General features: G+C 47.6%; 1 protein-coding gene across 1 annotated transcript; it reads left to right on the top strand.

Annotated features, from left to right (window-relative positions):
• Positions 1-12,584: 12,584 nt before the first annotated feature.
• On the top strand, positions 12,585-15,430 carry CALHM3 (calcium homeostasis modulator 3; the record flags this gene model as incomplete). Its single annotated transcript, XM_082486396.1, has 3 exons — positions 12,585-12,871; positions 13,783-14,038; positions 14,969-15,430. The coding sequence occupies 3 exons, from the start codon at positions 12,585-12,587 to the stop codon at positions 15,428-15,430; spliced, it is 1,005 nt and encodes a 334-aa protein (XP_082342522.1).

Consider the following 15,430-nt stretch of genomic DNA (forward strand, 5'->3'; position numbering starts at 1 on the left):
AGCTTTTACACTTTTTAGCAGCCATTTTGTGAAGTGAGACTTATGTATTCATTATGAACTATGTTCAAAGTCAATAATATAAAGACAGTTATTAACATGGGAGAATAAACAGGGTGGTTAGAAAATATGAATTTCTCCCACACATAGTGGTCACATTCGTTGAGCTCTGCCATGCGAGCATCAGTTATACTCTTGCAATACTTAGGTGAGGAGGGTTGAAGTCCCTTTTAATTCAAACCTATTGTGCTCCCCAGACTGGGGAACTCAGTGGGGCCTGCTGAGCCCCAAGTGTATGTTAGAGCAACCCCAAGGCTGCTTCCTTCCACAGCAGAAAGCTTCAAGGGGCACATTTGTGGCGTATCCCAGAGGCCCGCTAAGCTGGGGCTTACATGAAAGGCCAGTGCTGAGCAGAGGATATTTCCAGGGGAATCAGCTCCTCCCTATTTAAAGGGTCCTTTGATCTACAAGAGAAATCTAACAGGAATTTAGCACAGCTAATAGTCAAGTCTTTGATCTTCCCTTTGGAGTTTCACTGTCAGCCAGAACCCCTACTTCCAGCAATATGAGCCAGAGGTTCCTTCGTAGCACATTACAGCAAATTTAGCAGCTCCATAGATTGACCAGTGTTGCAGGAGTTTTTGCTCCCATTCACTTTGCTTTTGGGTAATTTCTCCCTTGAAACATTTTCTTGGACAGTGGATCTTCCCTTCAGTCTCACTTTCACATCTCTGTCAAGACAGTGGATATTTCTACTGAGGTGGCAATCAGACCGCTGTGGCAGAACATAGAGTCTGAGGGATATTTGCCTTCTAAAGAAGACCCCCACATTCTTTGCAGATCTAAATGGGCTTCTGTTAAAGAAGGGACAAATCAAGACTGATGACAGATGCCAGTGCCAACCTCATATCCTATTTCTGCATCCAAATATTTGCTTTTAATTAAATTTCTTGCCCAAATTAACAGTGGAGGTGCCCAGATTTCTAATTGGGTCATCGCAAGCCAGCTTTACATCATGCTGAGAAGTCAGCATCCTCAAGGAATATTGGGAAAAAACAAACTTTTGCTAAATGTGGTCAGTTAGAGGAATGGAAAGTGTGTTAAGGGCTGTTAGTCTGTACCTCTGTGTTTGACGTCCTCATTGCCTAAAAGGATGGTTTAGATTATCAAAGGGAAGGCACCCAACAGCTTTGGTGTACTAGCCAGTCATCAACTCTCAAGGTATCAAGCATGCCTTGACCCTACATGTGTTTTACCTACAGGTGGAGTTATTTTATGGTAGTGTTTCCCAACCATATTGCACACAAGGACTGGTGATGTTTTAACACCTTTTTGGTCCAGCTCCTTTTCCCCCTCAACACATTCCTCACTGGAAGGACTGCTGACAGCCCCTGGCCCCACAGCTAGCATGGTGATGGACCAGCCTAATTCTCTAATTATCCAGACTCCTAAACTTTTCCCCATCTGGTTCCAGGACAGCAGTGCAGCTTCACAGCCTCCAAGGTTTACAAACTCTAAATAAACTTAAAGCAATAAGAAAAACCTAGGGTTTGATTTCCCAGTCTTCCACAGTCTGCAGAGCCCCCAAATAACAAACAGCCCTCCAACACCACCATGCAGAATGACAAATGCAGTACCAAACAGCCAGCCAACCAAGACGGTCCTCCCACATCAGACTCAACCTTAAACTGGTCGAAGAAACAGGATGCATCCGGTATGTGTCCTCCTAACAAGCTCCCATCCAAGTTGGCCAACCCCCGTGTAGTTCCTGAAGATTCAGGATAGAGATTCAAGATTCCTGTAGTTCCCACACGACCTTCAGAGGTCCCCAGACAAGCTGACCAGGCTGCTCATTAATTCCTTCCCAGGGCCCATGAGAAATCCCAGGCAGACTGAAATAAGTTGGCTGAATCTCAAAAAGATGACCCGGAAACAGCAGCAATAACCTTCTCTTCCCAGTCTGCAGAGCCCTGCTGGGGGCACTGGATGCACAGCCTGCTGGCGGCACCTGAAATCACCATTTCTCTTCTTTGCTCTGTGCCTCAAATGGTGGGAGCCAGCCAGAAACTCAGAAACGTCAAGTTCAGGATCATAAAGCCCCATTGATTCTCAAAGACAATTTGTAGCGCGTTCATGATGGGAAGCACTTCTCACCAGGAGAACATCAGACACTGCTGAATTCAGCAAAATAGGTGCAACTATTTCTTTTTCCAAGGGTACAGTCCTGTCCCAGCAGTGAGGACTAACCCCACAGGCAAATATCAGCCTTAATTTTGGCTTGACAGCCAGGAACAACTAGTATGCATTTCAAAACCGTAATCTTGAAATGCACAACTAAACCAGGGAGGAACAGGGGAGAGCACAAGTCCCTGGCAGGGCTTATTTGAGTAATCTTGCTGACAGATCTGTTCTTTTCTCAAAATTTCCAGTCTGCGCAACAGATCACAATACAAAATCAGATACCATCACTGGGTTCTGATAAATGTGAACATAAGGACTAAACACTCCCTTCCCATCTGAATAAATACTCCAGTTCGGACTGCACCACTTGTATTGTTCATGCTGTCACTAAAATCCTGCAGGCGGCATTAGAGCCTAGAAACTGAGCGTCACCCATCATTACTCATTTCATGAACAGATACAGATTTTCAGCTCTCATTTCCTGACGAACATATTCCTGACATTACTATCTCTTCTAAAAGCCTCTGCATGAGTTATGCCTACTGGATCCAAAAGGAAACTTTGCTTCTTTGCCTATGAATTAATGACAAGATTTTCAGTGTCTCTGAGACATATAGAAAAAAAAATCCCCCTTTAAATTTAAAATTGCAAATAAAGGAGAAATGACTGTCTGTTAAAAATTTGCAACTCCTTTCCAGTCTGAATTTGCTGAGTTGCAAGTTCCATGTCAGTGGAGCTCATTAGATGTTCTTCTGTTTGATCCAATAGGCAAAGTTATGAATTGTCGTTCAACCTTCTTTTCCACAAATTGAACAGGTCAAAGCCCTAGTTACGGCCTTACTAGTATTTAAGGCCAATTGCCAAGGCAGGGGTTTTACTTTTATATAATTCTTACAGATCTTATTTTCACCCTCTCCATCTTTGCAGTAGTATTGCCCTTTAGTGTGGAATCTAGCCTCATTTTGGGCAGGAATTCAATAGCAAGAAGCTGCAATGCTTCTGTCCACTTCCAGAGCGAGCTTCTAGCTAAAAGAGGACACAGGCAATAAAACAATGACTATGCCAGATGCAGAGATTGAGAATTTGATAATCTGAAATAACCCAAAATACAATCCCTGCCTTGCACTTATATGGCTTAATCGTTCTGCTCCGCTGCTCAGGTCAGAAAGCCGCGGCTGGAAGCCACAGCAAACATCCAAGTGAAGTCAGCTCCGGCTGCTGCTTGTAACCGGCAGCAGCAAAGCCAGTTTGCGGTTGTTTTGTGGCCACTGTTTGCTGGCTCAGTTCCCCCCAAAATCAGCTTCAATCACACAGAGATGATTTACTCCTAACAAGCAAGGGTGGTTCTTGGCAACGAATGCGGGGAAGCCAGATGAAAAGAGGGCCGGGAAAGTGGAGGTGAATACCAGAAACGGTGCAGAGGCATTGAAGAGGCTGAGCTGAAGGTGCTGCCTCACGGCTGGGAAATCAGCTGCAAGAAACCTGCTCAGCCATTAACTGCTGAGGGACCCTGGCTGCGACCAAACACGGGAGGGGTCGGTTCTCCTGACCCTTCTCACTCACCCATGCTGCCACTCCAACGTTGTTTCCCACATGGACCTCAAATATTTTCTGTAGTGCCCCTCAGAGTTGTTGCAGCATGGTATTTTGCAGGGGTGGACTTCCATCAGCTAAAGAAAAGGGAAAATTTAATGAGGTTTAAAGACAAGAAATGGCTCAGAGGGACATGTTCCTATTATAGCGAATGGGAGGAGAGACAAGGGGGTCTGCATACGAAAGGTCTTGGTGAAGGGACAGGGATTAATTTACAACAGCACATTTAATGCTGCCTGTGGTATCAAAGACAACACCCCCAGTTCCCCAGGGGGTTTAACACAGAACAGTTCAGGGGTGTTCAGAGCTTTTGGGAAAGGCCCAGACCCAAAGCGCTGTTACTGCAGATAAAACTGAAGGAGCAGAGAGGTGGCTATTATGATGCCACAGGATCCTATTATCCCACAGGATGTGATTCTAGCTATTTGCTTCGGAAAGGCAAGGAGTGGTTAGGCAGAGACGGGATGTTACCAAAGGCAGAGTGAGAAGATTATTATCCTCTGCAGGACACACGAGGCACAGCAGGTAATTACTGCCTGTGAGACCGCAAGGCTTTAGCTTGGGACAGAGAATATGGAAAATTGCAAAGTGCCTTAAAAGACCATTTCTGCTGAGTCCATGATTGTTAGTATTCAGTAAAGTTAGAAATTGCAGTCTATAATCTTGCCTTCCAAAGGTATTTTGTGCTCTGCACTAAGGACCAGGACTGAGGGGCTAGAGTTTGTTTTGTGAAGAACCATCAGTCTTATCACAATGGCATGTTTTTGTCCTTAACAGTCTACAGGAGCTTGTTGAGGGGATGGGGTGGTCCATTGGTTTTACCATACAGTTTCTATAATGTTATTGTCCTGCTGCTTTGGATGAAGTTTATTGCTTTCTTGGGATAGCCTCTTCTAAAAACGTGTATGAATTACTCCTCATGATTATGTACCCGGGGACAATGATCAGGAACATGTCAGAGATCAGCAATGCAGCAGTAAACCCACAGCAACCTGTGGCCACCTCTTCCTTTCATCTTCCCTCTGATAAGGTGTTAGAGCTCAAGCTCTCAAAATTTTAAGCTCAGAGATGAGCTCAAAGGTAGAACATGGGAGAAAGAAGAAATAGAAGAGTTGAGCACAGAAAGGAAAACTGCACCTTCAAGTCTGAATATCTTGAGATTCCTAGAATTTGTTGGTTTACCATTTATCATGGCCAAGCATAGACGAAATCTGCCACAGGGATCATTCACAAGTCACTTGTCATCACAGAGAATATCTGCTGCTGGTGAAAGGCAAAGATCCCCCCTGAGAAGTTTAAGGCAGGCTGGTATTTTCCTGGGAGAAAGACAGAATTGCCACAATCAGATAATCACATTTGTGTTCACAGCATTCTGGAGACACCCAGCACTATACAAACATCATAAATATACACAGAGAAGATTAATGGTGTGAGAAGGTGGGTTATGTACACAGACAAAGAACTAGATGACAAGACAACCTTGTGAAACAAGACTCTAATTTTGCTGGAAGATGAATTGCGGCTACTGTGAAGCACCAGTTTTAAATGCTTCAGGGATATGTGTTTTAGCTCAAGTGGCCCTACCATCAGCAGGTGAATAAGACAGTATTTTTATATCAGAACATGATTGTACTTAGGATCAGAAGACACTCATTACTCTGCAGAGGAACTGATGACCAGGCAGTAGTGTGTGTGTGTGTATACACATACGCTGGGTAACAAGCTGTCACGACGTTCATAATATTTAAGCTGTTACCTGATCCCCAGATACTTGGAAAAGCTCCTTCTTTGCAGCAGACAAGGAGAAGAGCTAGGAGAGAAAATTTTTATATTTGCCTGGATGATTAAGATGTCTTCTTCACAGTTTCTAAACAATTCTGTTGTCGCTACTCCTGAACGAACCACCTAAAAAGATAGCTGTTCTCCAGCTGAGCTGCTCCGAACCGGAGGAGTCCATAAGACAAGACAGATTTTTATCTGGAAGAAAAGGCTTTTAGAAAAGCAGCAGCAGCTAGGGGTAGAGAGATGTCAGAGCCACTCAGCCCTTCCCGCGCGGGCTCCATCCTGGGTGGCAGCGGCTGCAGCTGCCGCCCATGCGGGGCCGTGTCTGCTCGGATGAGGAGCGGCTGAGGTTTCATCCCTGTGACTGCGCCGCCGGGGGCCAGGGTGGTTGGCAAAGGCGGCTGTCAAAGGATGTGACTAAAGGCTTCTGATAAGAAGCAGCCTTTTCTTTTTTCTTTTTTTTTTTTTTTTTTTTTAATTTTCTCTACAGAGTAATGCCGTAATGAGCTGAGTTTTCTGTCTGTGAGTTGCTCTGAGGCCAGTTTGAAGTCAGCACTGGTGCCTGAAGGAAACCCGAGACAAACCCAAACCCTGACTGGATTAAATACTGCTGTGTGTGATGGTTTACACCTTTGCAAAGCAGACATCACGTCTTGCTGCATGCACATCCTCCTCTCTCAGACGCAGGGCTTTTTAACCATCACTGTAGTTGAGATTAAATAACTACACAAGGCACTGGAAGAGTAAATGTCCCATCTCACAGCACCAAGGAACATGGAGACAAGACGAATTTTAACTCCTGTGGAGAGACACTGCATTTTCTTGTAACAAGAAAACATCTGTAGTGTTTTGGTTATGATGTCTTGATGCATACTTTGCTTTTCCTGGGAAACTCCTCCTTCTGATTCATGGTTTACAGCACAGAGGAGCAGAGAGCACAACCCTCGTCCCCACCCAGTGGCTTCACTCTCAGGTACCAGTCCCACCGCTGCAGGTGGAAGGGGTTTTCCAATTCACCATGCACAAGAAAGAGTTAACTTTGCTCTACCACACTTCTAGCTCAGAAAATGCCTGATGTCTCTTAAACTTAATAAAGATTTGTAGTTGAGATACATACATGCGATGAGCTCAAGTGTCCCGAATGACAACTGCGCTTGTGCTTCAACCTCCAGCATTCCATGGATGCTGCAGAAGTTCTGACAACCGTACCACTGAGCAACACCACAGCAGGGCTGGCAGCGCTCATCTGCCCCGGCACCACTGCCAGGGATGTTCAGCACTCCTGAAAAATCTCCCTCTCCCCTCTGAGTGTGATCGGACAGACGGATGGACAGACAGCCCTTCCAGCACGCAGCAGTGCAGGGAGAAGCAGCTGCGGGCAGGCAGGAGCCGCAGCACCGCTCCGTGGTGGCGGGTCCCTCTGCAAGTGAAGCACAAGGACGCCAGCTTGCTCTTTCTAAATGCAGTATTTAAGAGCCGTGCATCACTTTCTGTCGCACCAAGTAAAGCCTCTAAAGGCTCTGCTCTGCTCCCTTCACTCTGCCTGGCTCTAGTCCCTCTGGAGCACTAGCCCCCCGTTTTTAAAATCCCTGCTCTACTGCACCAGAGCACACAGCAGTGACGCTGCGATGCTTCTTCATAACTCTATGCCTGACTAGAAAACACAGTTAGTTTTGCTTAAGGCCTCAAGCAAAAAAAAAAAAAATTCTTGGGGAAAAAACTTGTGAAATTTCCTAAAAAATTTCTCTATCTTTACAAACTTCTTCCCTTCCTGACATGTAAATTAGAGAAATATAGGATTACTCCTTACAAAAGACCTGTGACATTAATCAGTTCATATCTAGGGAACTTATACATCATTGCACTTCCCAGAAGTACTAAATGCAACCACAAACACAGTCAGTGCAGGTAGATTCATGTTATAACGATATATCTGTAGCCACAGGAATGTTTTAAGAAATCTGTGCTATTGATTACATCGTGAAAAATCAAGAATCCTTATCTAGTACCGCAAATGGTTACTGCCTGAATTGCTGGTGAAAGTCAACAGAAAGTTGACTTCATATATGACATGTTCCCGATTGTCAACATGGAACAACTTGCAATGAGATATGGAAACATAAACAAGAGGTTATTTTATAAAGCCATACTCCCTACGGTTATATCAAACAAGATTTTGTTATCTTACGGTCATTTCAACATAACAGTCAGGAGAAGAGTGACAGTGAACCAACCTGTGCATGGGATTTGAGCACTGGCAGTCAACATCTGCAAGCCGAGTGCTCACACACCTGCTAACCAAAAGCATCTCTACATGGTGGCAAAAAATAGGTGGCAGAATTAGATTTTAGCTGTGACTTACCTGAGTGTCTTTGCTGAATTAACAACACAGTACAGACAGAAATTTTGGCTTAAAAAGCCATGAATCCAGCTATCGAAGGACTTGGTCTGCCTCCTGGAGGAGTCATACCAGACGAGGACTGTGTCAGCCCCAAACCCCAACAGCTGCAAAGGCCCGGGGTCACAGCACTGAGATACATTTCATCACCCAACCTCCATTTCCTTTTAAACACTTAAATAGCTTCTGTGACACCTCTGCAAACTGAAGACAAACTGATGTCTCAAGAAAAGTTTGTTATCAGTGGTTTTCAGCCTATAAACTGTGGACTCCCCAGGGCTGGAGCTTAATTTTAAGAGTCTGATAAAAATAACAAGAAAAGCTAGTTAAATGTCAGCAGCCTTAAATCTGCTATCTGGGGCCTGCACCTCTGTTGGAACGTTAGCAAATCAGAAAAAGTCTGAAAATCACTGAGCCGGGATATTAAGAGATCAGCTTGATTCCCTAATTCTCCACCTTATTCCCTAATTCACTCTTGAGATGAGAAGAGACTCCATCTCAAATGATCTCACTGCAGCATCAGCTCCAAGCCAAGCAGATAAATAGCCTTGCAAAAAGCTCTCTCTGTCAGAAACATTGTGAATTAGGTCAAGGTTGGGATAATGCAGAGATCAAGAAACAGGGCTTCCACGTAAGCCAAAAAGCTAAGTGCTGATGGTCAGGAGAGAAATATATAATGAGCCCTTAAGAAGAACAACATATAACTAAGCCATATATTTCATCACTGGCAGTCAGCTGCATGTTGGGGCTTTAATGAAGTTACAAGGCAGAACACAGGAGTATCTAATCTCCAGAGAACTTTATTAGTGAAGACAAACTACGTTTCACAATGCTGGCATTATTTTTGCTAGCTTCTCATTAATCATTTAATGGTCGTTACTCATTATTTGTTTAGCCTGGGCAGAGTATTCAGCTATGCAAAAATACTCAGATTCAGGTGGTCCCTCCTCCACAGAGCCAACAGTGCTTTAATTTGTCTCTGCTGCCACCGACCATCAGGAGTTTGCGTAGTGTTTGGAGGGAGGAAATACTGCCTATGTCCTTCTTCATGGGCAGGTGAAATGGAAAGTGACTTCTGCTGTGATAAATGGAAGATGCTGAAAGATTTCCAGGCAGTGAGGAGTAAAATCCTCTGCCAGCTTTGCAGAGGAAGAAGGCAATGATGCTGCTCCGCTGCCCTCAGATACCGGTGGGACACTGGCCCCAAACTGTCTGAAAAAGGTAATAGAAAATAAAGCTCAGTTGCAACCTGCTGGTCCCTCAGGGTTGTCTACCTGTGTGCCCAAGGGTTAGCACCTGAACTACAGAGGAATGAGATACTGGTCTGCAGGCACTGCTGCTGGTAAAGCTGCTCTGCAGCGTTAATGGCCTTCACTTACACACAAGATGACACATTTCCTCTAAGCCTTGAAAAAGCATTATTAACCTTTGTCCTCTGAATAAACATGGCCAGGTGGAAGGGGTTTTCCAATTCACCAGCTGAGAGGTGCCAAAAAGAGAGACCAGACCACAGCCCTTCTGTGGTGACCTGGGAGAACGTAGCTGCTGTCACACCACAGGGATGCAGTGTTTCACCAGTGACATACTCATCCTCCCAGCACCCAGCGGGGGGGTCCGTGTGGATCCATGCTTACCCCCTTCGAGGGAAACTGAGGCGAAGAACATGCGCTGATCCGTACCTGCTCTTTGTGGCCATACAGTGCTCATTTTAACCAAACACCTCATGAAGGTGGCATCCTCATGTGGCAATTAATGAGCCAAGAAATTAGGAAGGAAGAGGCATTCAGAGCTAAATTAATTTCATAGCCATCTCTTGCAGTCTGGGAATATGCTGGGCTGGTTGTGCGTTCCCAGTCGGTTGCAGAGTAACTCCGTGGCTGGCAACAGAGGCACAAAAAGGCATGAGATGATAACTCAGGCTGCTGTGGTGCTAGTAGGAGGACCTCAACTGCAGCACCCCCTCAGAGTGGGATGGTCACCACCGTGTGGGCGTGTGTCAGACCTGCTGTGCCTCTGCAGATCAATTGCACAGCACCCCGTTTGTAACAGAGGAAAAAAGTCTTTTTTTTTTTTTTTTTTGCCTTTGCATCATCTCAGGAACAGCTGACCAAGCCAGGTAACAGTTTTCTAAAAATATTTTGCCTGAGGCAGGCGTTCAGGTCAGAAAAAAATCAGCCCAGGTAATTAAATAATTTGTCAAAGTTATAAACAACTGCAAATGGCTCCTAATGAGGTAACCCATCATCTCCCATGCCATGGGCCAGAAGTGCTCCCGACAGCCCTGCAGGCCCTTTGCCACTGCCAGGACAAGTGCTCGCAGCAATGGCTATTTCCAGCAGAGCAAGCTGTGGGACGGGTGAAACGTCTGCTCCTGGACACCAGCTTTCTTGGGGGAAAGAGGGTCCAGTCACAGAGCAGAAAAGTGACATCAAAGTGTGACAAAGCAACTCATTTTCCCAGCAGCTCGCTCATTGCTGGGCTTTGGGGGAGGCCAGGGAGCGAGTGGGGATACTGGCACAGCTGCAGTGCTTCTGCCTCCATCCTTCAGGGACCGACCCAACGGCGAGCGTGGAGCTGGTGGCACAGACCGGGGGCACAGACCCAGACACACTGCGCTGCTGGCTCTCTGCTGCCCAAATAAATACAAGTGTAAGGGCTTGCTCTGGATACGCACACCCCCCAAAAGCACGTGCGCTGCACGCACAGCGCCAGTGCTGCTCCAGCGTGGCAGGCTCAGGCCCAAAACTGACCAAACCATTCTGCTGAATTTGTCCTGTTTTAAATGACCAACTCCAATTTTGTGATGAAATCATCCTTGTCCCCAAAGCACGAAGGACTGATGGCTCTGCTGCACCAAAAGGACTCTTCCCCGTAGGGGGAGGGTTTCCTGCATCCGTACCCACCACCGTCTCCATCATCCCAGGCAAAAGGCCTACGGCTGGTATTTTACTCCCATAAAGGAAAGGGGAAGAGTGTCCTGCTGTCTCTCCCTGAGTTCTGCAGTACTGAGACAAAAGCAAAAGTTGTCCAATGTGGACATCCAAAAGCTGAGCTAAGGAAGGAGGATGGTGTTCCTCTGAGGATGGTGCCTGCATCCAACAGCCCCGGAGAGCCGCAGGCAGCCTCGCAGCAGGTTCAGAAGGGTGACTACGCCACCAGGGACACGGGGCAGGTCCCCTTGCTGGAAGAGAGGACATAGATGATTTTAGTCCTTGTTTCCTCTTTGTTTCACCCTAAGAACTGAGTAATCAAATGTGTTTAGTTTTGAGAATCATTTTGCACATTTGCCCATATCTAGCAATTTACTTACCTCAAGGGTCCTGTCTCTCTCTCCCCAGGAAGCTCCCAATGTCTTTTGCTACATATTAAGGAATATTCCCTTTCTTCTATGATTCAACAACTCCCTGTCTCAGGTCTGAGTTACTGGTGAGATCCCAGATCACAACAGAGCACAGTAATTACCCTGAAACATCCTTTACAGCCCTCTACCATCCAGGCCAGGCAATCGCATTTGGGAGAAGTGAAATTCCCTTGTAGCTTGTACTGAAAGAAAAACCAAACCTGAGCTGAGAAGAAATCTGAAAACGTTTTCAGATGAAAGCTGGGGAGAGGGAAATGGTGTTGAATACGTCAGAAAAAAAAAAAAAAAAAGAGCTTCCTTGTGTGGCAATGAGCTGTATTTATCTGTAAAATAAACTTTCAAGAGGAAAAGAGACTTGCCCCTGGGATATTTAAAATGGACACAAGATGATAATCCAGTCCCATGGGACAAATGAGCCAGCTGTTCTGATTGCACCATGCACCATACCACGATGGGGAGCAATAAGAAGCACCAGGGCAAGGGCCTTGGACATGGATGTAGGTACAGTACAAATGTCACAGTATGTGCGTGATGTGTGGCTGAGAGCAGCCTTTCTCCCCAAATGCCATTTCAGGCTTTGAAAACTATTGATTCTCGCAGCTTCCTGACTGAAGGGTTGGTCCTTTCAGCCCATTTTCATAGGGAAATCTCAGTTTGCAGTGATGCGGCGTGCTCGGAGCCAGGCGTGTGCTCCCGCCTCCCCCAGCCCCGCTCAGGGCTGGGGACCCACTTCACCAAAAAGAAACGGGGCGGCAGCAGTAACACAGATGAGCTCATTTGACTTGCCTGGTTTCTCCTGGCCGATGAATTGCTCAACAGCCCTCAATCAGAGAGAGAGAGAGCAGCTCACAGGCATCCACCAACGGCTCTCCATTGAGAGTTAGCGTCTCCGGGAGGGAGGGACCCAGCTCTACTGGAGGCTGTCGCTGGGTGGCACGTGGGGCAGCCCCAAGAATGAAAAACGGGGCAGCAAAAACAGCTGCTGGAGGCTGTATCCATCTGCTCACCTAGAAAAGCTACCAACTGGCCTGGAAGACGAGCACTGGGTGAGAGACTGACCTGTGAAAGCTGTATGCCAGAGGGGAAGCCCCAGCACAGAGTTTTCCTCCTGCCACAGCAGCTCTCTTCCATCCCCGTCCTCCTGCCCCAACCGGCTGCGGGCTGAGCTGCGTCCCCTGCCCTGTGGCAGCAGAAGGTGGGGCGAAGGGAGGCAGGCTGTGCCAGCCAGCCCAGGCATTTCCCAGGAGGAGCACCCCTGGCCAAAATAACACGATGGACCGTTTCCGGATGATCTTCCAGTACTTCCAGTCCAACTCAGAGTCTGTAATGAATGGGATCTGTGGGCTGCTAGCCCTGGCTAGCGTAAAGATGTATACCTGCTTTGACTTCAGCTGCCCCTGTTTGCCCCGGTACAACATGGCATACGGCTTGGGGATTGTGTTCGTACCCCCCATCGCCCTCTTCCTCTGCGGCCTCATCCTCAACAGACAGTCCTTGGTGATGCTGGAGGAGTGGCGGCGACCGCAGGGACACAGAAAGAAGGACCTGGCTGTCATCAGGTGGGGTTTGCACCGGGAGTGGCATCCCTCCTTTCACCTCCTGCTTAGCTGTCTCACTTCCATAGCTTTGATCCTCCTGGTAATTAATTTTCTTCTAAGCTCAGCTCCCAAGACCTTTCCTCATGAGCAGGGGCAGGGGCATGGTAAATGCATTTACAGTAGCAGAAACAAAGGCAGAGCCTTATCTCATCCCAGCAAAGGACGGCAGGAATGCCTTGACACCAACGGCTGGATTCATGCTGCCACCCTGGGAAACTGCGTTGCTGCCCGCCCTGTCATGCACATGCAGGGCTTCTCCTGGGGCTTATACATGCAAAAAAGATGAGGCATTTCACTTAAATGTGCAGAAAGAGTGGCATTTCTATCACAGTCATTCTTTATCGATAGCCCTGTGCTTTCTCTCCCCTCGGTTGAGTTTTTACTGACTTACATTGGCAGGAGGGAGAGGAGAATCACATTCAATCTGTCACACACGGTTTTACCCAGTGCGCAGGTTGGCACAGAGTGGGGCAAGAAAGGCCGCAGAGAAAAGTGGTTTTCCAGGTAGAAACTGAGCTGATGAGAAAAGAAAGAGTGAATGAAAAAGACAAAGAAGAGATAACAAGGGTTTGTGCACGGGAGACATAAATATACAGTTGATGGAAGCACATAACGAGAGGACTATGCACTGCATTGAACGCAGGCAGCACGCCGAGCACTGCCCCATACTGGCACAGATTTCTCTGGGAGGCAGCACCAACTTCCCAGAGCAGAAGAGGCATTAGCTGGAGCATGGCTGGGGACGGGCCTGGGAGTCAGCTCCCTGGCTCTGGGATGGCTGCTTGGCATAGGACAGCCTGCATCCATCAAGGGTCTGGATGAGGAGAAAGCTCCCAGCATTTACCCACCCACTTCTCTGTCTCCTGCCCCAGGTACATGTGTTCCTCCATCATGCAGCGAGCCATGGTTGCCCCTGTCGTCTGGATCATAGTCACCCTCCTGGATGGCAAATGCCTGATCTGCGCTTTCAGCAACTCTGTGGATCCCGAGAAGTTTGTGGGCTTTGCCAACGCCAGCCCGGTGCAGGTGCAGCAGCTGCTGGCCAAGGTGCCCTGCAAGGATGACGAGCTCATGAGGAACAACACGTTCCGCAAGGCAGTGTCCAGGTACCTGCGCTGCTGGTCCCAGGTAGGTCACTGCCAGCAGAGCCACCCGTGTTGGCAAGGTGCCCAGGTACACATCATCCAGTCCTTCTTTTCCTTGATTTGTCATAGCTTCACACGGTCAGGCTGTGAGCAAGACTGTTCTTTGCTTCTTTATGCCCCCAAATGTTGCCATCCTCAGCAATAATCTCCAGAGTCACTCAGGTAGGAAAAAGGAAGGAAATAAAGGATGGTTTAATTAACAGAACTTTGTTTCTAGAAGAACCAGCAATTTCTAAACTCAGATAACAAAAAGCAGGTTGCAAGGAACATAGGTGTCTCCTAAGGCCCTGTCCAGTGTCAGGAGACCTGTCTAACTGCTAACCTCACAGGTAGGACAAGCCGTTTTAAGGACAGTGCAAGCTGAGACAGAGAAAAGCAGCTCGTTCAGGAACGACAGAACAGGACACAATGGGGAGTGGAGCCCTGGCCAGCCCCTGACCTGTAGGAGGGCATTGAAAACAAGCTCTTCCTTCTTACCAGAGGGAGCTGCATGTAGTCTGGGCTGTCTTCACCCTGCTGCGGGGACCCCTGGGCCCTGGAACCAGTGTAGATGGCAGATGAGGATCTCACTGGAGATAAGTGAGCACCAAAGGAGAGCACTGAAGTCCCCTTCTCCTGGGGCACTCCTGTGCTCAAAGCAAATGCCCGGCTGCTCCAGGCTAACTTTGCAAACAGTTATCCTGCCGCATGCACGGATAAATGTCCTACATTCACTGGGAGGAGATTACACCAACCCTCTGAGTGCAGTTTGGGGGTGCTGGACTTCAGGGACAGATCAAGGATGGGAGTCCAGATATGCCACATCTCCCCTCCAGCCATGCAAATTCCCTGTCTCGGTGATGCAGGCAAACAGCTCGTGCCTGTCCTTGTGCCTGTCTGGCTCCCATTCCACTGCTTATTTCTTATCACCCAGGCACTCGGCTGGAGCATTTTGTTGATTCTTATCATAGCAGCTTTTCTCGCCCGCTGGCTCAGACCTTGCTTCAACCAGGCCACCCTCCTGCAGGCACGTCACTGGAGCAACTACATTGACATCGAGCAAAAGATTTTTGAGGAAACCTGCTGTGAGCACAGCCGGCTCTTTGCTCACAAATGCATCCTCCACTTCTTCGAAAGTATGCGGCAAGAGATCAAACGGCACAGCTTCAGCTTGCCTAGGAAGGGAGAGGAGGCTGAAGGAGAGGAAGATCTTCTCCGGGGCATCACAGACCAGGACCAGGTGAATAAAATTCTGAAAATGTGGTACTATGAGAAACCTCCCCTGGATATCAGCCAGGTGACCCAGAGGCACCCCCCAGGGCGAGAGAGATCCCCTCTGCCATGGGCAGACAGCCCCAGTACCTGGTCCAAATTCCCTCAGCACACAGACGTGTAA

The sequence above is a fragment of the Vanellus vanellus genome, assembly GCF_965231255.1.
Source record: "Vanellus vanellus genome assembly, chromosome: 7".
Taxonomy (NCBI): domain Eukaryota; kingdom Metazoa; phylum Chordata; class Aves; order Charadriiformes; family Charadriidae; genus Vanellus; species Vanellus vanellus.